The sequence below is a fragment of the Rissa tridactyla genome, chromosome 4, assembly GCF_028500815.1.
Source record: "Rissa tridactyla isolate bRisTri1 chromosome 4, bRisTri1.patW.cur.20221130, whole genome shotgun sequence".
Lineage (NCBI taxonomy): Eukaryota > Metazoa > Chordata > Aves > Charadriiformes > Laridae > Rissa > Rissa tridactyla.
Window position 1 is genome coordinate 64,788,881 of NC_071469.1, and position 23,296 is coordinate 64,812,176.

Here is a 23,296-nt window from a genome sequence, read left to right on the forward strand (position 1 = left end):
TCTTTCTGAAATCATGATGTTCGTACTTGTAAACACAAAAAGAAGTGCTGCAAAGTCGGGTTGGAGCTCGTGAAGTCCTGTGCTTGGACCATACAGTAAACATATCTGAATACTGAGATTATCTATCTTTGCTCCTTTTTCCGCCCTACGTATATCTACATTTATCTGTATCAGTCAAAGCTCCTTTGCCAAGTCTTTTAATATTAAGTATTTCTTTTAGTTGTCATCTGTTTCATTCTGTGTTCTCAGTACTTGCAGTGTAGCAGACAAGAAAACTGAAATAAAAAATATTTGTTCCTGGCTAACTCTTGAATCATTACTCATTTACTTCTGTACTAGTTGATATCTCCATATATCTCCCTACAGTAATATGTCATTAGGAGAATCACCTTATCACGACATCAGAAAATTCCTGAATTATGCTTTCTAAGACTGTCTTTTTCTGTGCAATGGAATTTTTTCTGTCTCTTCATGTTACAGTGTGTGATGATAGATATGTTTGATGGGTCTATAAAAAGAGTAATGCTTTGAGTGCTCACTTTTAATACCCTGTATTTACCTCTGTATTTGTGAGGAAACAATATGCTGCTTTGCATCCAAGTGGCTTTTATTCTCGAGGGACACAATTAATTTACATTCCAAAAAACAAAGGGTACTGGAACATCTCCAAATCTTACAGGAACAACCTCTGCAATAGTTTAAGCAATTTTTCCTGCAGTTTGGAAACTTATGAGATAAAAATTGGAAATCAGTCATATATGAATACACACATTTTTCTTAAAGAGCAGTGCTTGAGAATTCATAGTTCATGGCCTTGTTAAGTCAAAAGCACTTACATTACTGAAAGTATTAAAGGGACATAAAAAACTTCTAACCATGATTTAGGCTCAAGAGTAGATAAAAATTTAAAAATCATCAATCATGATACAAAAGAAAGTGGAATTTTTCATTAAATTACTATTGAGAAGAAGAAAGATGGCATGTTTCTATTTTATTATGATAAAGACGAGCTTTCTGTTTGATCCAGAAGTAGGGCTAAGGTGAAACAATCACTCTAAAAAGTAATTTTTGTTTTTTAGTGGAAAAACTAAAGTATGCCTGTATTTTTAAGGGTAAACGGAATGACTCAGGTAAGTATAAGTTTGTAAAATGGACATTTGCCCCTAATAAAATTATGGAAATGTTATCTGGAATATGGTCAACAGTGACTCAGACAAGACATTATTACTAATGCAAATGGTGGTTTATGGAGAATATGTCTTAGCAAATGTGCTTATTATTAATTTTTATGATAAAACAGACTTATGCAGGATATTTTAATGTGTTCTGTACATTTTATTACAGAAAAATAGCATTAAGCCAATTTAACTTACCCTGTGTTAAGTCAAATGAAAACTAATTATCTGGTAGATCTAGGAAGGTAGTTTTAAGTGAGAAACGCTCATGCTATGGAGAAGCTTACAAAGAGTACTGTGCTTCATAGCGTTAGGCACAGGAAGCATCATCTCTCTTGTTTATTCAAGATGAGATCAAGAAATGACCTGGCCATATTCTATAAACACCTACATGTGGAAGAGATTTCCGACGAGTGCAGGTTTTTTATCTGAGCAACATGATGAGATCCACTGGCTGTTGGCTGAAAATGAAAACCAAATCAGTTCAGAAACAGCACAAGTTTTAAAAGAGAGAGTAACTGTCCGTTGGAACAACTACCTTATTTAATTTGAAAACACTAAATCAAGGCCTTCTAGGCTGCGACTTTACCAGGTATTCTGGGATTGATATGAAAATTATGAGTGCAAGAGGTTAGTGCCGATGGTTGCAGTAGCCCCTTCTAGCCTCAAGACTGTCATAGTACAGAAGATAGGAGAGTAACTTCTGCTTCAGCTTTTTGCAGTCATTATATCTTTGTCTGCAAAGGAACTTTGATCTTTTGAAATAAGAAAGGGACTAAATGTTATTATTAAACAAGAAATTGTTTACTATTTTGCCATTCTATGATTTAGCACCTTTAGTAATACTTTGCACACTTATGTTTTATACCCCTTCTGCATTAAACAGAAATGAAAATCATGGCTTTACTTCAATATTAACATGACCATTTGTCTCAACGCTTAATCAGGGTTACCAGAGTCTCCCTCTGTTTGCTAATATTCAATGGTAGTCAACGCATTGACCCAATGTCGCTGTCTCTCACACTGTCTGCAGAGCAAGCTGCCAGATTAATTCCATACAATGAGAAATTAATCAGTACTATTGATCTGCAGTCTTCTTTGTAGGAGTCTTCCAGAGTGTTCTTAATCTCATGCTCTTTTCTATTATTTATCCTAGGAAAACTTTAAAAGGTTTTATGTGTTTCTCAGTGCAATTAGCTACCATGCATTTTAGGGTTTTAGAGATGTTAATATGTTTAGGAGGATGTGCAAATATTAAACACACAGTTTACAAACCTAACAAGACCCACAGGTTTTCACTTTCTTTCTTCAGGTGTATTTGTGTTACTATTTCAATAGGGAAAGCTATTTAAGGTAAGAAATTCATTGAAGGTCTTATTTAATTGATCTGCTACGAAGACAACTTTGTGTTCACAGAACAGTTTTTCACTCACCTTTTCTTTACATTCCATAAGGTTTCATAATACTTTCTTTTTGCTCTAATCTCAAGCTCTTTGGATTTTCTAGTCTGTAAGCCCTTCAGGGCAGGTTACTTATTATATGTCTGTACGGCACTGAAACTAAACCCTAGGTGTGTTTGGATACGCATCGGTAAGTGGTCATCTACATCAAGACTTTTGAAGACTAGGTTCTCTGGATGTGAGCAAAATATGGTGTTCTCTATTGTGAATGGTGTGTCTTTGCATGTCTTCAAGCTCCTTCAGCTCTGAGCATCCGTTCTGTGTTCCTGCAGGGATTGAGTGTAGCAGTGGGCAGATAGTCTGGGCACCAAGTCTGGAGGGTTATCCACAAACAGGACATAGTAGTGCCATCTGCAATTCTGGAAAACAAGTGTGAAAACTGTTAGGGATGAGAACAGTGTAACAGAATAGTCCCTTCTTCCACATCACCCTTTCAGCTGCAGTGAAAGCAGTAGATGGGTAGAAAAAGACTACCCCCAATTCAAGATAAAACTCCCACCAGAAGCTTTATGAAATAACTGAATGGACGGATCTTAAAATCCACCCAGGCGGTGGATCCATCCATTCAGTTATTTTATAAAGTGCGCGCTGGCCCAGTGTCATATTCCCAGCTGATTATTTTTCATCTTTCTTTTATTCAGGTTCTCTCAATTTGCCCAAAGGACATGAGAGCAGATATTTGCGTGCACCTAAACCGGAAAGTTTTTAACGAGCACCCTGCCTTCCGGCTGGCTAGTGACGGCTGCCTGCGAGCCCTGGCTGTGGAGTTTCAGACGATCCATTGCGCCCCGGGGGACCTCATCTATCATGCTGGGGAAAGCGTTGATGCTCTTTGCTTTGTGGTCTCGGGATCCCTAGAAGTCATCCAGGACGACGAAGTGGTGGCTATTTTAGGTACCGTGATCTCTATTGAAATGCCTAGTGGTTTGGATATATTTACCTTCTGCTTAGCTTTGAATATTAACTAGGCTTGCCTAACGTCAGCTGGGACTACAGGAGGCTAGTGGTTGTCATAACATGGAGACGTCATGTCTCCAGAGATACTGCTCTAGAAGCAAACCCTTCATCTTTTATGCCATTGGGAATGCTCTTTCTGCCCAGAATGGCTCACTGGTCACAGTTACAGTGTCTCTGAGTGGAAGAGAACAGCATCTGTGTTCTTGACATCTTTTAAATAGCCTGGTAGAGGAACTGCACGTTGTTTTATATTAGTCTCTCAGGAGGATTTCCACATCAACCTTCACACTGGGATTTTCATTTGTCTATATTCTAGCCCAGAATAACACCTGCAAACAGTCTCTACAAGGAAGGAAAATTGTCACTTGTAGTGAACTGGCTTTACAGAAAATAAATAGTCTGATCTGACTATGCAAACAGATAGGGATGCACCATCTATCCACCCACAGTCGTCAGAAGTCTCAGTAATGGGGAATCTCCAGGTTAATCACCCCTTCACTCCACTGTCGTGTCTGGTTTGCCAGCAGTGGGTGGGAAAGAGCCTAATGCAGACTCCTCACTAGCTTGTATGGGGTTGGGAAAGATTTAGCAGATGGTGGGACTGAGTTGTCAGCACTAGTGTTGAGGCAGGAGCCATCCTCACAGGCAGAAAAATGTAGAGGAAGAACTGGTGGTTCTGCTTGAAAATCATCCAGAGTCTGTCTTGCCTGTTTAAAATAGACCCATTTATTGTAGAACCAATCTCTTGTTCGATATTAACTATTTGACTTCTCTTAACTGGGGCTGTGACTCCCTGAGGGCAAATCTAGTGTGTGGCCTTGTCCTAGGGGACCTCTCACACCCCACTGAAGCTCTGTACTGCTTCTTCCCTATAAGGGTGGCTCAAGAGGGCTCCATGAGTATCCCATGGGGACGATTGCTGGGAGATGAGGGTTAAACTTGGGAGTTGCACTGGCATGTGGGACAAGGGCAGACACAGGGAGTTAATACTGCTCATGAATCAAGGCTTGAGCTCCTTGAGCCCCTTCCCATCAGGCAGCAAGGGAGAAGAAAGGAGAAATGAGGACAAACATGTAGCTGAAGAGACTCCTGACATGTTGCCGTACAAGCCTGCCTACATGTATCCTGCACTGAGGTGGGAGTGGGTGCGTGTGCAGGTGTGCGGATGGGACAGGCTCAAGAAGTAGGCCTGTGTGAACCTCCTGAGGTTCAACAAGGCCAAGCGCAAGGTACTGCACGTGGATTGGGGCAACTGCGGTATCAATACAGGCTGGGGGATGAAGGGATTGAGAGCACCCCTGACGAGAAGGACTTGGGGATACTGGTGGATGAAAAGCTGGACATGACCCAACAATGTGCATTTGCAGCCCAGAAGGCCAACTGCATCCTGGGCTGCATCAAAAGAAGCACGGCCAGCAGGTCAAGGGAGGTGATTCTGCCCCTCTGCTTCACTCTGATGAGACCCCACCTGGAGTACTGTGTCCAGCGCAGGAGTCCTCAGCACAGAAAGACATGGACCTGCTGGAGCAAGCCCACAAAAATGATCAGAGGGATGGAACACCTCTCCTATGAAGAAAGGCTGAGAGAATTGGGGTTGTTCATCCTGGAGAAGAGAAGGCTCTGGGGAGACATTATTGCAGCCTTTCAGTACTTAAAGGGGTCTATAGGAAAGATGGAGACAAACTTTTTAGCAGGATCTGTAGCAACAGGACAAGGGGTAATGGCTTTAAACTAAAAGAGGGAAGATTTAGACTAGGTATAAGGAAGCAATTTTTTACAATGAGGGTGGTGAAACACTGGTTGCCCAGAGAGGTGGTAGATGCCCCATCCCTGGAAGCACTCAAGGTCAGGTTGGACAGGGCTCTGAGCCATCTGACCTAGTTGAAGAAGTCCCTGCTCATTGCAGGGAGGGGTTAGACTAGATGGCCTTTGAAGGTCCCTTCCAACCACAACTATTCTATGATTCTGTGATTCCATGACTGCATGGGGACTGTTCCCTGCGGGCATGACCCAGGTCCTCCCAGCTGAAGGGTATGAACTCGGGAAAAGGCAGATCCATGCTCTTTTGTAATACCTGCTGCAACTTTCTGTATTCTAGTATATACTAAGGTTTTTAAAAAGAGAGCTTTAATGTAAGAATGAATTTGCTTCAATATTCAGATGTGAAGTCATTATGTTGAAAGCTCCTAAATCTGCAGTTTTCATAGTAAAATATTCCTTGTACTTCAGCTCACTGAACCGTTTCATTTTTATTATTAATCTCAGTGGCGATATCTTATATTTGCTTACAGCTATTTAAAAAAGAAAAGCTTTAAGAGAAAGTAGCAGCATTTAAACAAATAAATGGTTTTCTGGGTATTACAATTAAAACAAACAATAAATATGTAATTTAGTGAACTAGAAGCCAAAGCCATCACTAAATGGATTCCATGGAAAACTTTATTGCATTTACTAATGAATATTGTATGCTTGGAATGACAGTAAGAACTTCTTTTTTTGTACCTTGTACTGGTAAATCCAGTATCTGTGTTATTCTCCATTTGGTTGGAGAGACCTTTAAGCGTATCTAGTTAAAGTGAATTACATTTAATTACCGAAAGTGCCTTCAATTCTGCCATGGCTGCTGACAGGCGATCCAGTGACTCAAAGCTATGTTCATTGTGTACTACAGGGACTGGCAGAACGTGTAAATGTAACCTAAAGCAAGACAAACTGCTTTCTCTAGTCATAGAGCACAGTGAAGAGTTTTTTTCATGCTCTGACAGATTACTTAACAGAATAGTGAACTGAGTAATTATGAGATGTTGTATCCTAAAAATTCACTTGTGGAAGAAAATCGCTCCCACGTGCAGTTGCAAAGACATTTATAGTGGCAGCTGTGGCACCTGACGTGATTGCAGATCAGACGGTGAAGAACATAATTTTTATCAATGTGTTCTGCCTTGAGAAGTTCAAGCACAAGGAAAGTGAATCTTCATAAGGGGTAGACCAGGTTTAAAAGCCTCGGCCTAACGTGAAAACCTCTGTAGTCTGCTTGAATATTCCAAGCAGCTGCCGTCACAGTGGGTTTCCTAGGGAAAGTCAACTTATGGGGTCGTATTACCAGTCTGTCCATCTTCCCCATCCACCTAGAGTGTGATAAGTATCCTTTGGAAACTTGTCCTCATTAATTCGTCTATGAGAGCAGGAACATGGCAGGACACGCTGTCTGCCAGCCTCTGCTCCTTGCAGAGCCATCCATTTCCTAAGTTTGTTTTCGAACTGGTACGTTGCAGTTACTGTGTAGTGCTATTTAATATGGTAGTGTTATTTGCCTTATTTAGAGAGAGAGAGAGAGACGGTGTGTCCTTTCTTATTTTTTAAGATGCTCACCCACCCAGTTTTGGTGTATTCTTAAAAGTGGAATATCCTAGAAAAGTGAACCAGGTAGGGACACCAAAACGGGGTAAGAACATGCCTCTTCCATCTCTTACACTCCTGCTTTTGTCTGAAGTGCAGGGCTTTGTCCTCCCTCGGGTCCCAGCATGAATCACTCTGTGATGTTGCTGCTTTTACCCCTTCTCCACCTCCCCTTATCAGGTTTCCTTCCCTCGCAACTATGGTGAGTTGCACATCCAGCCTCCCTGCATGCTGAAATGATGTCCTCAGGAGACTCGGCATCCCATCCAGGTGCTTTCTGCAGGCTCCACTGTGGAGACTACCATCCTTTTGTTCAACACAGTTTTCCCAGCTCAACAGCCCCGGCTTTGGCATTTCTTGTGCTTGAAAGCAGGTGAAACCTAGTGATTGACAGGGCAACTTGCGGCCCTGTGACGTTTTGTTCTACCGTGGTTTGGTTTTGTTCTCATTTGTGGGTAATTGAATGCCCAGCTGCTGCAGTAATCAAGATTACAGAAATTGGTACAGTAAGAGAATGAATGCAATTGTAGATCGGCAGTTTATAGGACTCATTAATGAAGATACCCAGATGCCCCATTACGTTCCCCTCATTAGTTATCTCCATTTCTCGAGGACAGTCTCCCACCTTTTGCAGGTGCTGACTGCTGCAGTAGCAGTGAGCGCACCACATGCAGAGCTGATATGATGGGGTGCTGCTTCGCTGGAGAAAACACAATCCAGTCATTTTAACATAACTCATCTGCAGTTGCCAGGATAATGGAGAAGGGCAAACAGTCTTGTCTCTAATTATCAAAACTTTCCTAGCAAGCAAGGTGACCCTGAGAAGGCATGTCAGTAATTTTCCACCGTCTCAAGCAGGAGTAAACAATTTAACTGCCACTGCTCTGCATGGGGAGGTGTTATCAGCAGAGAAGTCTCAGGAAGGACTGGGGTTTGAAGTCCCCCCAGCTAATGAAACAAGGCATCTGCTAGCAGAGGACACCTAACAATTCACCCCGCTGCAATTAACTTGAATTTGCTCCTGGCGGGAAGTTTCATGTAAGTGGCAAGGCCAACCAAGTGTCTCTGGAAGCTGCTTTCCAGCTCCCACCATTTCCACAGCTGACTGCGTAAGTTGTGCAGTAACTTAAACCAGGCCGATTAACAAGGTTTAAAGAAATCATTTTGCCAGCAGAAAAATAATGAGCCACCACGTACAAATGTTGATTGGAGGAATTGATCAAAAGTACTGCTCAAGCTGCATAGCGATAAAAATATATTGAGCAGTGAAATCCTAGTGGGGGCTGCTGCTGAATGAATTCAATTTTGATAGTCAAGCCAGAATGAATATAGATTTAATAACTCATGTTTCAGCCACACTTAGGGTCCTGATCCCATATGTACTCGATTAAGTTGTTATTTGCCTTTATATGTTGCATGTTAATTCTCAGCATGGTCTGCATATAGTTCCAGAGAAACCTGTTGTTTACTGGATTTATTGGTTTTAAGCAAGCCAGAGTTTCACTTACTAAAGGTCTGCTTCATGAATTATCTCGCAAATGTTTGCTCCAGGAAGGGGATATTATGCCGTATCAGAGGAGTTAGGGAAAGCAAGAGCACAAGTGGCATGTCTTCTTGAATTTGGTATGACAGCTGAAAATAGGGATGAGTCTTTTTCTACTCTTAATCTTACATGTGTTAGGAGGTTGAAAGTCTCCTATCAAATCACACAGAGGAAAGTTCTTTAGAGGCTGAGCAAGTAGCAGCTTCCATTTAGGTGAGCAGGAGACCCAGGTGCTGCATAGCTCTCGTCCATGGGCATTAGTAATTTGGTGTTTGGGATCCACGCATCAACACTTTGAATTTCCTTGGTGTTATAGAGCCGAGAATGTGCTGTGTGCAGGACAAGACCAACCATGTGTGATGCACTGTATGACATGAAAAACTGGCAGTCCAATTCCATCTCATAGTATTAGTAGCTAATTCTGGGATTTTAATTAATTTAGTTGCAGCTTGCGTTTCTTCTCAAGTGGAATGAAGGTGGCAGAATTTGCCCCTATGTCAAATCAACTCTTGATATTTTATACTGAACCTTTTTTTATTTTTCATGTGAAGTAAACCAAGGCAGACTAATTGTGAGTGTTTCCCCAGGTTAGTAATGTGTACCTGGTAGCAATTTACAGAACAGCCGGTGTCATATTTCATCTGTAGGAAAAGTCCCTTTTGTTCCAATGAGTTAAAGCTCTAGATTAACTGAGGGAAATACTCGTAAAGGAAAGGGTTGGGTTTTTTCCAGTTATCAATCAGGACTGCGATAATTATAGCGATGCAGTCGGGTTTTTTTTTAAAGTGCTGAATCTCAAAGTATTTTGCAAAATACTTGAAGGGTTACTGATCTGAGAACCAATGTGATGTGCTGCTCTGCATCGTGCAGTTCTTCTTAAACACGTTCCTTGGAATAAGTCGTATCTTGCAGGTCTAGGTTGGCATATGTGGTACCGTGTAAGATTTAGTCCCACTGATGCTTGTTCAAAAATGTTATTAGCTCTTACTGACAGAGTTGAAGGGAACATTACATTTTTCACATTATTTTGTAAATTTGAAATATTTTTGTCTCTATCTGCATGACAGTTAACTATAATAAGAAGGATCAATCTTAATTTAGTGCCAGCTGGTGTGTTATAGATGTGATCTGCAGCCTCCAATGTCAGAAAGATTCCTTTCACTGTTGAATCAGACCTGCACGCTTCACTGCCAAACCCAGGAGCTCAAAAGTCTTGGCAGCACAAGAAAAGGAAAATTATTTTAAAATCATGTAATATATTTCTTTTAAATCAAACTAACAGTTTGAGACAATCTGATTTGCCTTATGAGTTTTGAAGATGGTGGGAATGGTCATGCCTTCAAGTTTATTTCCGCAGTCAGGAAGAACAGAAACTTATTTCTGTATAAACTCAAAACGGAGATGTCCTATGTCCAGGAGCTGGGGCTTCTAGAAAAATATGAAGTACTAGGAGACTTGCATTCAAGTGAGAAAGATGTGGACCATAAGTCCTTCACTAACAGGGTAATATCTATATAGACCTTTTGCTCTTCTTGCAGCCGTCGTGAATGCTGGAAGAAAGGTACATTTCTTTTGTGTTCTAGATGCAGATGGGGAAGGTTGCACTGTGTTAACTAATGCAAAGTGCCTTTGCCTTCATGGACTTGGATCTTTGGCATAGTCTCTTGTTATTGTTTATTTGCAGGCTATTTTGACAATCTTTCAAGTGATAGAAATGCTGTGTTTTCTCATCGTTATGCCCTTTCACATGTTAATGTGTAGTCCTACAGAGCTGGATTTCTGACTGGTCAGTGCTCAGCTCTGATCTGACTTTCAAGGGAGTTCTGGCCCTTCTGGATGCTGTAGGAAAGGTTGAGGTTGTGGCTAAAACATTCACAGAGGTAAGGAGCCCTCTCTCACAGTCTAGTAGCCGTCTCTGCACATCAGGAAGCAATAATGTCCCAGCTGGCAGGAGACAGCTGATGAATTTGCACCACTATATCACCCTTATCTTCTCCAGATCCCCTCTTCAGGCATAGACAGCTGTATTATCTAAGTCCAGAAATTCAGCCAGCCCAGTGGTCTGTCTCCAAAAATGGCCAACAGCGGATGTGCAGGAGAAAGTAGGAAGATTAGGTAAGCAAACAGTGATACCTCCCCCGAGTATTCTCCAACCTTATGTTAAATTGTGTTTTAAGGTCTTCCTCACCCAGAGGGAAATCTTTTGTGTTTAGTAGCCACAGATGGATTTTATTCCATGAATGCATCCTATCATTTTGTAAACCTATGCAATGTCCCATGGCAAGGAGCTGCGAAGCTTACCTACTCACTGCACCATCTCAGAGCTGTGCTGCTCTGGGTAACAGGAGCTGATTCCCTCCTTGCTCATTGGATTTCTGCATCAGTTTGAGATACATCTGTCCTGCAGCGAGAGCTTTCACTGCAGATGTATAGACACAGGCAGATGTATTTGTATGAATATACGTACCAGTATATGTAATTATGGCTGCAGGGGCTTGATATTTGGTCACTGACCTCCACATCTGTGCATGCTGCCATCACGTCATGGCTATCGGTACCTGAGCTAGTTAGATGAATGTTTTCTGTACATGATACAGTTTTACTGATTCAGCAACAAGATCAGCCTCTACTTTTCATAAACAACAGAAGATTTGAGCATACAGTGGTAGAAAGCCTACATTATTCATCATGTCTGGCTCTTGGTAGTGTGACTGATGGGAATTTGGAGATGTTTTTAAGTGAGAGGAAGGGTAGCTGGCCTATTAGCTGAGACTGCACAGCACAGAAAAACACCTTATCACCTTAAGAAGTAGTCTTGGTTCCTTTTATGTGTTTTTTCTAAGTGCAGTTTTCCACCAAGAATTTATTCTTTCACTGCCTGCCCAAACTTTCTCCCAAAGGCCCCATCAAGTTCTCATGTCATCTAGGTATTTCTTAGCTCAGTTTCTGTCCCCCTCTGGAGAAGCATAAATTTTGCCTTTACATAGATGTGTATTGGTTCTGAGATGCTGTTTAAGAAGTGTCTCTCCTTTCTGAGTCCAAGGACTTTTTCATTCCCTTTGCAAGCTCCTGGGGAGTTTCATAAGACCCTGAAGATTCTTTCTGCTTGAAAGGTCCAGGCATAAAAGCTGCTGTCTCACAAATTGGTAAGTCAGTCCATGGTGCAAGGCTGCAGAGAACACCTGCCCCCACCCATCCCCTCTTTGTGTATGGGAGAGTTATGATACTATAAAAGATAGAATAGCGTATCAAAATATCATTACCTATTATATAGTTACATGATGCCTCTAAATACATATACAAAAGTGTGTGAATATATATGTATATTTTATGTATGGGCATACTTACATAATACACCAGCAAATTTTTGTCCATATTCAGAATGATACCAGCGTAGCTATTTCAGCAGAAATCGTGCCTGTCACCGACACCCTGCACCATATCCTCCTGGTTTCCGTGGTTCTTTCAGTCCCCAAATCCTTACGCACATGTTCTTGCCAGCTTTAATCCTGCAATACCCAAATTCTGACTCGGCTCGTCCTTTTCCTCATACCAAGTACAAAAGGTGTGCAAGGGGTTCCCACTCTAATTTTACAGTGTTCCTTTTTTCAGTGCTGCTTCGGGCAGTGTGAGAGCAGGGGCAGGAGGACTTCCCCGGTGCTTCGCCTCCGTTCAGGAGAGGTGTTCAGACTGCTCAGCGCTCAGGGCAGTGCAGATTTGGGAGGTAACATGCTAGGGCCTCGAGAAATCTCTAGAGAGAGGCTTTGAAAAGTCCACAGGCTGCATCAGCCCCAAGTGCCTCTGTATTGCCATCCCAGCCCCGGGCTTTCTCTGGAGGCGTGCATGTGTCGTGCAAGCGTACAGCATATATCCATGCCTCGGAGTAGCTGATGTTTCAGACCTAACCAATTATATTTTCTGTTGCAACTCTGAAAGGTTTTTTTTTTTTTTTTCATTTAGTTGCACCGTGTAAAATTAAACTTGAATGAATAATTACTGCTTTCTACTCAGTGAACTACAGTTAATAGCGATGGAGTACAGTACATTAATCTCTGTATTTATGAGGAAAGACATGTTGTTTTGGAGAATCCGGCTGATTTTGTTTTCATTCAGTACCTTCCTTAGCACATTTATAACAGGCAAATGAGACTCAGAAGTGTGGGGGGGAAATGTCAAATTCAAGAATCCTTAAGCGCTTCCAAGATTTTATACTTTCTGGAGAGAATAAACCACAATGTAAGAGGAGATCATAGGTTTGCCATTCAAATCCAGTGACTGATGACTCATGGAGGAGCGAATAGGTTCAGTTCACCATGTCCCAGCCTTTCTGAGGGCCCCAGTGCGGTTCCCTGCCTCACTGAACTGAAGACAGTGAGAAGATCTTCTCAAGTTTATGAATGGTGATTTCATTTACCTGTGGTTTGGGTACACATTCTGAAACACAGCATTGTGCAGAGTTTCAGAGTGAGCATCCACTCCTTTCCACCTCTTGGCTTAAATTAACGGTGTATTACCTTAAATTTGGAAAAAAAACAAGCATTTTGCCCACATTTCAGTGGAAAAATCATAATAGTTCCATTATGGAAGTCTGTCTTTTTAACTGCGCTTTGCAGCCGCTGAAAGCGGGACTCAATTCTATCCTGTGTCCACCTCAGAGAGCAAATGCATTAAGCAATTTTATGCATTTCAGAAATGGTCTATTTTCTATAAATTATGTAACTGCGCTGAGTATGCCTGTAAACCAGGTTCTGAACTGTGGGTAGAGACAAGGACAATTAACTGCAAAGGGTAATTTCAAAACAGCACATTAGATAAATGATATGTTACTAGGAAATGCTCTGTGATAAGGAAACCATTTTAAAGCAACATGTTTTATAAATTATACCAGCTGTATCATGTATTGTAGTTAATTTTAATTACATCGAAATATATAGAATTAAAAGCAGTTCAATGAGAATGCAATTAGAACCTTTCTAAGGGATGATTCTGCTATATAGACTTTCGTCAGAAAATAAAAACAAGGAAAGGAAGGTAAGGACTTGCACACTTTATTTTACTGTACATGAGAAATGTTAGATATGTTTTACGGGATGCAATACCTAAAGCAGAATTGGAAATAGAGAAATAGAGCCTCTCACACCAAAAAGTAATAAAGTTGGGTAAATTATTCCCAAATGGATAAACTGTTCCCAAAATAGAGTTGAGTGAAATGCTACAAGTTCTTAAAAGAGGAGATATTAAAATGTATTACCTTTTTTTATTCCAAAACTATAAAATCACTAACCTTCACCAAGGGGCTGTGTGAGGTACCTGAAATCAATACCACCACTGACTGATTGATTTTAGTTTCCTTTTAATAACTGCTAAAATAAAGAGCTTGGATATCACTGGGGTCTGAAACAAAAATGCCCTTTGTACCATAGTTTCTGCTTCAGGATTTGAGGTGTCAGCCACCAACCGCACGCCACGGCCCTTGCCCAGCCCTTGGCTGGCAAGCAGCCCGGCAACAAGAGGCAGCTTTTGGATGTTTCAGGGTGCTTTCTGCTGCTGCCGCTAGTTCTTTGTAGAGCAGCCATAGGGTCCAACCCTGAAAGCGTCTCTCCAGTATGCATCTATGCTGGTGTTTTGCTTGGATCAGGAGCGTGATTTTGAATCTGATGTCCCGATCCTGTCCTCCTTCGGCATCTAGCATGGTGGCTCTCTGGGGGTGTGGGTTGCTTGCAGAGGACAGGAAACGGGGGGATATGGAGGAGCACATCTCATGCTCTTCCACCTGTGGTGGGTTGACCCTGGCTAGATGGCAGGTGCCCACCAAAGCTGCCTATCGCTCCACCTCCTCAACTGGACAGGCGAGAGAAAATACAATGAAAGGCTTATGGTTCGAGATAAAGACAGGGAGATCACTCAGCATTTATCGTCACAGGCAAAACAGACTCGACTTGGGGAAAATTGATTTAATTTATTACCAATCAAATCAGAATAGGGTAACAAGAAATAAAAACTAAATCTTAAAACACCTCCCCCCCGCTCCTCCCTTTGTCCCCGGCTCAACTGTACTCCCGATTTCTCTACCTCCTTCCCCCTGAGTGGTGCAGGGGGATGGGGAATGGGAGTTGCAGTCAGTTCATCACTCATTGTCTCTGCTGCTCCTTCCTCCTCAGAGGGAGGACTCCTCACACTCTTCCCCTGCTGCAGCGTGGGGTCCCTCCCACAGGAGACAGTCCTCCATGAACTTCTCCAGTGTGAGTCCTTCCCACGAACTGCTCCAGCGTGGGTCTCCCATGGGTCCACAGGCCCTGCCAGGAGCCTGATCCAGCATGGGCTCTCCACGGGGTCACAGCCTCCTTGAGGCACATCCACCTTCTCCAGTGTGGGGTCTTCCATGGGGTGCAGGTGGATATCTACTCCACTGTTAACCTCCATGAGCTGCAGAGGGACAGCCTGCTTCATCATGGTCTTCACCATGGGCTGCAGGGCAATCTCTGCTCCAGCACCTGGACCACTCCTCTCCCCCTCCTTCTTCACTGACCTTCATTTCTACATAGTTTTTTCTCTCATTTCTTTCTCCTGGTTGCTTTCCTGCAGTTTTTTTCACCCCCTCTTAAATATGTTAGTACAGAGGTGCCACCACTGTTGCTTATGGGCTCAGCCTTGGCCAGCAGCGGGTCCAACTTGGAGCCAGCTGGCATCGGCTCTGTCACACACAGGGGAAGCTTCTAGCAGCTTCTCAGAGGAGCCACCCCTGTAGCACCCCCGCTACCAAAACCTTGCCACACAAACCCAGCATGCCACCTCTTGGACCTCTTCCGTCCGTGCGACTGGGCTACAGCTAGTCCTAAGTCCTCAAAATGTGCAGGTCCTCAGCATCAGCTGTTCTGCCACATGTTCTACCAATGTAGAAATAACCTTCAGGTGTAATTTTCACATCTGGTTATTTATACATGCAGGTGTCTAAGGTGTCAAACCCTTTCTTACTCAGTGAACATTTAAATACAAACTTAAGTGTAAGCCTCTACTTAAGTGGATGTGTTTGGGTTTAGAACTAGACTTCTGGGTGTCTTTAAGATTTAGAGCTGGTTATTTAGAGGTTAAAATTCTCAGGGAGGTTTTTCGTGGGTTTTTCAAAAGGAGTGTTGCCACTCACACTGAATTAAAAATGTTTAAACATCCTTTAAAATGTGGTCCTTGGGCCATGGTGGCTCATGCACCACACTGCAAAGCCATGGTGATGTAGGAACCTAGGTGTCATAGCCTTTTGGTAAGAGTGGGGCTCCTAACTCCTTTAGGAACAGACCCCCAGAAATACTCGATCACCTGAACATGAGTTAAGTGCTTATTATATTCAGGAGCCTTTGAAAAATCCATTACCTGCACCTTCAGCTACAAGGAGACCTTTACAATCTGGCTTTATGCTTTGTGACACTTCACAGAGCCGTGCTAAGGATACTCAGGTACCTCGGATACTTTTAAAACTTTTAACCTTAATTTTCTCAGTTGAGAGCTTACGTTAGAATAATTGGAAGCATAAGACAGTTTGGGAAGCAATAATTTGTGTGCTGCAGAACACTGCATAAGCATTATCTTTTAACAAATTTTTCTGCTATTTTTCAGGTAAAGGTGATGTGTTTGGTGATATCTTCTGGAAGGAAACCAGTCTGGCCCATGCATGTGCCAATGTACGGGCTTTGACATACTGCGATTTACATATTATTAAACGAGAAGCCTTGCTTAAAGTGTTGGACTTTTATACTGCTTTTGCAAACTCATTCTCGAGGAATCTCACGCTCACCTGCAACCTGAGGAAACGGGTAAGGCGACAGCTCTTGTTTTCCCCTTGCTCTCACCAAGAGATTGCATGCTCTTGCGAACTGTTTGCAGTGTTTAACAGCCCCCAATTTACTCTTGATGTTTTCAGGTCATTGCAGATTAACTGGCCTTTCAATAAATGTTGTCGCTGTTTGTTAATGATGGCTCAATAAAAGTTACCCATAGATTTGCAGCTCTGAGAAGCAGTCCTAGGAGGGTGACATATGAATTACATTTCTTTTCCTTTTCTTCACAGTTTCTGATTTTTGGCTTTTTTTCCCCCATTGCCTAATGCATAAAGTTATATTTTATAGTCTGATACAATACTGATTCTGGATTCCTCAGAGGTGAGGTTTCGTCTCTCACGTGCTGAGATATAGGTCAGAGGATACTCTGATGGATCTGCATGGCGTAGACCAACTGAGAGAAATTTATTGATGTTAAATAAACAAAATGTACTCAGCGAAAGTATTGTATTAATACATGCTTGTCTCACTTGCATAGTTTAGAATTTTTATATGGCAAGGTTAATAAAGCTTGGTAGCAATTTTACATTCACAGCTCACTTCTTAAACCTTCCTGCTCGTTTTATAATCAATCAGCAGCGCTCACTATCCATTAGTCTTTTCAAAGAACACTCCATCTAAAAATTAATTAGCTATAAGGACGTATCTTGAAAACAGGTTAAGGGATTCTTTAATTCACATTGCGGCTGCAAAGTTTAATCTTTATGATTTTTTTTTGAGATTGATGAGGGTTATATAAATTTCATTTGCATAGAGAAATCTCATAACAATGATTTATAGATTATTGAGCATTAACTGTGATCCTCTAGCTGCCGAAACACATTTATCTGCGGCTGTACCTGGGGCATCTCACCTGATAATGTACAGAGGCTGTCACAGTATTTCACAAGGCAATTTCAGCCTCTACAGTAACAGGAGTTCAACACAACTAGAATTTTACTTTTCTGAGTCTAGTTTCTCTATAGCCACTGGAGCATCTTAAAAATGTTTCTTACAAAGGTGTTAATTTTTAGTGCATTCCTTGTGCTCTTTAATATACCAAGTATGGCACAGAATACCCATGGCAAAAAGCAGATGCAATGGTATTACAGTTTCCTTCTGTCTGTGCTGAAGCCTGAAAGAGCTGAATTATAATCGGGTTTGGTTCCAGCTTGTCAACTTACCTCTGACTCGAAGCTTGTTAACTCCGCTTCAGACCTGAAGAATGGCTTCAGGGCTTGAAAGCTGGTTTGGGGTTTCTAGCTTATCGCTTCTCTTTTGATAAGATGTCCTCCAAGGCTTGACTTCAGCATCCCCCTCTTTGCCATCTTGCCTACCTGCAATGTGCCACCAGCTACAGTCCCGCGATGACAATTCTGCTCAGGCATTGCTGACGGTGATTTCATGTGACACGATAATGCCATATATAATGTGACAAAATATATTCTTTCCTTCTTAAAACTCTGAATCTGCCACTTCAGCTAGCTTCCTGGACTCCCCTTCCCCCATTAGTCATGACCAGGATGTGTACAGCAAAACCACGTACAGATTTTTTCCTGACAGAGCAATGTGCTGGAGTTCAACTCTGTAGTCCAGGGATGCATATGGGGAATAGCCTCCTGGCTGGGTTTTCATGGATATTTTTCTCTCCCATGCACCTTTTTTAAGGAAAATTGGTTGCCCTGCAGGGCCCTGCCGCAGGGAGTCGCCCAGGTGGAAACACTTGTGGAGCTCAGTAGTAGATCTGTATAGCTCAGCGTCAGGTACGTGGACTTTGCCATAGGGGCAGTGACTCAAAGGAAGAATGAACAGCACTTCTAAAGGAACCCTGGATCTTGCAGAAGAAAAGGAACTGTTGCCTGGGGGCATGCGTGGGCATTACGTGAGAGTGGATGGAGAGTCAAAGAAAAGTCATGTCAATGTGGTGCGTGCAGGGTGCAGTTCATTTCATCAAAAGCTGTGTGATGACATCCAAGCTAGTCACCAGTCACCTTTATAGCCCTTGAGGAATGGTTCCTCCTGAAGGCAATCATCTGGCCCCTCTTCAGTGCCCAGTCTGGGATGGGAAAATCATACCCTTTCTGTTGACTTCTGAGAGAGTCCTTGATCGCTAACTTTTAAATACGTAGGGTACATCAGATGAACTCCACCTATGATGTCTCCTTCAGTTTTACTCAAGAACTATTTTGGGAAAGGTCTTACTTCTAGTATTGCAGTAGGATGTGCTGAGCTGGAGCCTGCTTTGCAGAAATTCTGTGTATTGTTCCTAGGCACAAAATAAATCATGCTACTTTCAACACCAGGGACACAATCTACGTCCTGTTACATAAAGTTATTCAGGGGATTGTTTCAAACCTCATATCTGCTGAAAGTATGCGTGATTCCCTGTTGGGCGCAGAAGTGTTTGACGGTGAGTTCATCTCTTAGGAAAAGCAGTGCCATCCAGGACAGTTTCATCAGGCGAACAGAAAGCAGATGTTCAGACAATGAGACACGGCTGGCAGAGCAGCACTGTACTGCAGCAGTTTGTGCTGGAGTCATGTAATCTAGGCGGAAAGAAAATCGTTGTCTCCTTTAATTGATTTCAATAGAAATATACTTAGCACTTTTTCTACGTAGTCATCGCTCAGAAGGTTTGACATTTAATTATAACAAAAATACACTCCTTGCAGTTCTGCGCTCAAGAAAACGGACGTCTCACTGTCAAAAATATAGAGACAGAATTGTTCTTCCATCCGGTCTGCTCTTCGAAATACGCATACGTGTATGCGGATGCACACAAACACACGTGTTTGTGCTGCATTGTCCCTCAGCAAGCACTTAGATATAGTCCATAGACTGCAAAGCAATTTAGACGTTCAAAAGGCTAATAAATTAATAATAGTATTGAGCACAAAAGGTTAGTTCCATGTGACAGGGAAGACAAAGTCATGTTGAAGTGGGAAAATAATGTTTTCTCACTCCCAAATAACATTTAGAGGCCTGGCATGTTGAATGACCTACTTAAGGCATCTGCTCAGCATGCCGTTATCAACTCTGGATTTTTATTTTCTTTTTTGTGTGTTAGGTAGCTTAGCCATCATGCTGCATTTATGAGCCCATAAAGTGAGCGTGCCTGCTAGCTTTTCAGCCTGCAGTCATCTCTCCTGCCCAGCGGCGGTGAGGTGACTCTTAATTCGTAATTGCAAAGTATTGCAGCGTATCATGTTTCATGCTCTGAAATCTTCCTGGCACATCTAACATCACTAAGGCACACTCCAAGGCAGAACCAGGACTTTGAACTTTTTTTCCAAACAGGGAAAAATAATTAATCTGGAAAGATATTCTTTAAAATCACAATGATATTACATAGCTGCCTCTGAGGACTGAAAGTTATAAAGCGGTGTTTAGCATGAGTCTTCAAAGAGTTAATTACTGCCTTGTGATGGCGGAAGAGAATATTGATAATGTCTAATTCATTAAGTGCCTTTCAAGATTTCACACAGCTGGAGGAGGGCATCTCTGCATGTCAAGCCATGGAGCTTGGCCTGAGGAGGGGAGCCAAGACAGTTTTCTAGGGGTCTCAAACCTGTTATAAATATATCTACGTTCTATTGATTGTTGAAATTCATGAAGGAAGGCCCACATCAAGCTACCAAATGTATTCCCACAGGAAACAAGTGTTGAGATGAAATGTTTTTAGAGCTTTTTTTTCCTTTTCTCGTCATTGCTTCTATTTGCACCAGCTAAGGCACCACCTCCAGCTAACTGCTAGACCAACACGGTCTACGCAAGTGCAAGAAAAAAATCAAACTGAGATTTTGGCCCTCCTGAAATCACAGCCAAAATTCTCCCATGCTTCAGTGAAGGAAAGATTTCCCCCACAGCTTTTAAGGTACACAGTCACATACTGCTGTTTTCTACCATGAGCAAAATGAGCTGTGTCAAAGAACTGAGTCAGGAGCAGCCAGGGAAGAGGACAATTGTCCATATAGGACCTCTGGTGCATTTGCTCCTGGAGGGCGTGCTGGAGACTGAGCCAAGGAGATGTGAGGAGAAACGAGTGCCTTTAAGGCAGTGAAATACAGTAGGGAGAGCCCTGTGATGCTCTTAAAGCCAGGGACAATGCTGTGAGCGATTGATGTTATCTAATTCCTTCAGCACAGTGTGAATCTCAGAGGCTTTTAGCAGGTGAGGGTATCAGACTGTCTTAACACACGTCCTGTTTTTCTTTCTATTTCAGATTAGAATAATTTCTTTTTAAATAGGCTTTCTGATTTTGCTTGAGGTATTAGTGAATCGCATCTTGTTTCTTGAGTGAATCACTCGTCATTTGTGTGTCACATAGCGTTTAGAAAAGCTTTATTTTAATTTGAATTCTGCGTCCATGTCTCCTAAAAGTGAAGGTTGTACCAAGCTCGTTCAGGATCCCCCTTTTTCATGTTAAAGACGCTCCAAATGGCATACTATATTAGTGAGTGTCCTGATGCAGAAGCAATGTAAGAAGCAGAAAGCATAGCTCTGTGTATTGGCCCTTGCTCCTGAAGGTTACACGTGTTCTGGTGAACCTGAGGACTTTCACAGGTTTTGAGCTCTGAAAGCCATTCACAATTATGGCAGCTTAATTCAGAGCTGTTTGCGCTTTGCCAGCTGGTGCTCACGCTCAGTCCTGATCAGTTGTGGGGAGCAACTTGCTCACATAGGAAGCGATCAGAGCATCATCCTTGGGTAACTCTGACAAACAGAAAGCTGTGGCGTAACTGGAGCAGGATGTGCTGAGCACATCCTCTGTCCAGTGGTCCATCTGCACTGGCGGGTCTGTCATCCATTTTCACCTTTTTTCACTCTATTATTGGGAGTTTTCTCCATGTGGGACAGCAATGATGGCAAAACCTATCTGGGAAAAACAAGGTTTTCCATCATTATTACTGAAGAGAAGCCACGGAAAAAAACCATGCTGCTTAGGGAGCTGCTGTGACTAATGTAGATCAGTAGGGGCTTCATTGGCATCCTGGGCTTCTGTCCTGTGGTAGGGAATGTGCCCCCCCCAACGCTGGTGCTCAGTCCTCATCCATGTCTCACTCTTGATACTTTTCTTTTGCACGTGCAGCTTATTCCTCTGCTGGTTTGAGCCAGTGGCAAGGGTCCCAGGGAGTGCAGGATCGAACCTCTGGAAAGGCAGATCAAACAGATCAATTTCTATTAGGGCTTATATGGCCAGCAGGCTTTTGGCATGACTTAACTCAGATTTTGTTTGTAATTCATTGGCTTGCTTAAGCCTATTGAAAATTAATTTGATCAGCTTCTTGATGGCAACATGTATGGTATGTTTCCTTTCCCTGCCTGTATCTTTTTGAGGACTCAAAGCATCTACAGGTTAATACATCCTGCTGCTTGCTGCTCCTAGCTGAGGCAAGGGGACACAGAGGGATTCTCCAGCTGGGCATGGTGACGCCCCTCTTCTCTTCTCCAGGGCAAAATACAGAGTGACATTAGTCACAGCTCTGAAATCTGCGGCCCATGACATTGTGTTTGGGTGTTCACAGCTGTTGCTTAACTGCTGCAGTAACAGACAACTCTCTTGTGACCATGGCAAAGGGCACCTTTCTCAGCTGTCTAAGCCAAAGGTCTCGCGTCCGACTTTTCCTCCTTACTGTCTCCTCATGTGTAACTCCAACAAAAATTAATGCACCTCATTCTGTTTTGGTTTTTTTTTTGTGTGTGGGGGTGTGTGTGTCTTTTTGTCTTTTTTTTTCGTCAAGCAATAAGGCCCACTCAGTTTGGGCATAAGGGGGGAATTTACCTCCTTGTGCTACCACTGTAGAGCTTGCAGAATAGCCTTGCCTTTAATTTCACCACTTCACTTTCTTCATCTCCATGTGAGAAGGGAAAGGTTGTTTTACCTTGTCTAAGGATGCTTCTGCCCTTTCCTGTCCCTCTCTGGTCTTTTTGTATGAATGTGTTGTTCCAGAAGATGAAGTCCTGTAGCTATAGTTTAGCTGTAGCAACAGCTTAGCATGATTACAGAGCAAATAAGTTATACCCTCAAAAATCAATATGGTTTTATTTTGTTCACATCTTAGCAGCCTCTGCAGCCTCTGTTATGCTTGAGGAACTTTTCACTTAAGACAAATTTTTTATTAATTTTTACTGTTTGGCTTCATTGCATTCACAGCTATCTCCAGATATGTTAATATTCCATTTCAGTATTTCCTAAAGGACTGTTTCGCTGATTTAGACCTAACACCACCTCTGATGGTGTCTAGACTTGTATATTGGATGTGCACGGGACAGAAGAGCCCACTTCAAAATTTCAAACAACGTGGCCTCATCCAAACTGCCACTTGACAGTGGTCCCTGGCTGGTCCGTGCCTGGGAATTTATGGAGAGACTGCTAATGGGTCTCGGCCAAACCCTTGTGAGGAACAGAGCAATTCCTTGTGTATTTGTATCTGTGTGGTTACAGACAGCCCGGCACAGTCAATGCTACACCTTCTGCCACCAAAGAGACCCATGCGATTCCTTCTGAGTGAGGATTATGGATCTGAGGCTAGATTTTTTTTCTGCAACTCTTCCCTCCCATCTCCTGCTACCCTGAACAATTCCTTGTGTCTTTGCTTCTCTTTGGGCGTATGGGGATTTTTGAGTTTGAGGCAGTCAAATCAAGGACGTTAGTCCTTGGAGGACCATACATGACTTTGCATGGTAGAAGAGGAGCATAAAAATTCAAAGAGAAAGCTGCAGCAGCGTTAACTTCACCCCTCTGTGCCTCTCTGCCAGACGGCATGGGACAGCTGTCCGAGCAGAGCAATTGCTGTAAAAGCTGTTGGTGGGTTTGCTTTCTCACTTTTTTTTTTGATAGCTACGAACCTGGCTTTTTTCTGCGTACCTCACTCCCTTCCATCTCCTTTTTGCCACTTCATCATCTCCCTTATGATGGTCTCTTCTGGGCACCCTTCAGGTCACACGGAC

General features: G+C 42.5%; 1 protein-coding gene across 1 annotated transcript in view; it reads left to right on the plus strand.

Annotated features, from left to right (window-relative positions):
* KCNH5 (potassium voltage-gated channel subfamily H member 5) overlaps positions 1–23,296 on the plus strand; it is a 163,149-nt gene that overhangs the window by 117,645 nt on the left and 22,208 nt on the right. Inside the window, exons 9-10 of the mRNA XM_054199802.1 lie at positions 3,277–3,529; positions 16,146–16,342. Of these exons, the coding sequence (XP_054055777.1) occupies positions 3,277–3,529; positions 16,146–16,342 (450 nt within the window). The remainder of the gene's footprint in view (positions 1–3,276; positions 3,530–16,145; positions 16,343–23,296) is intronic.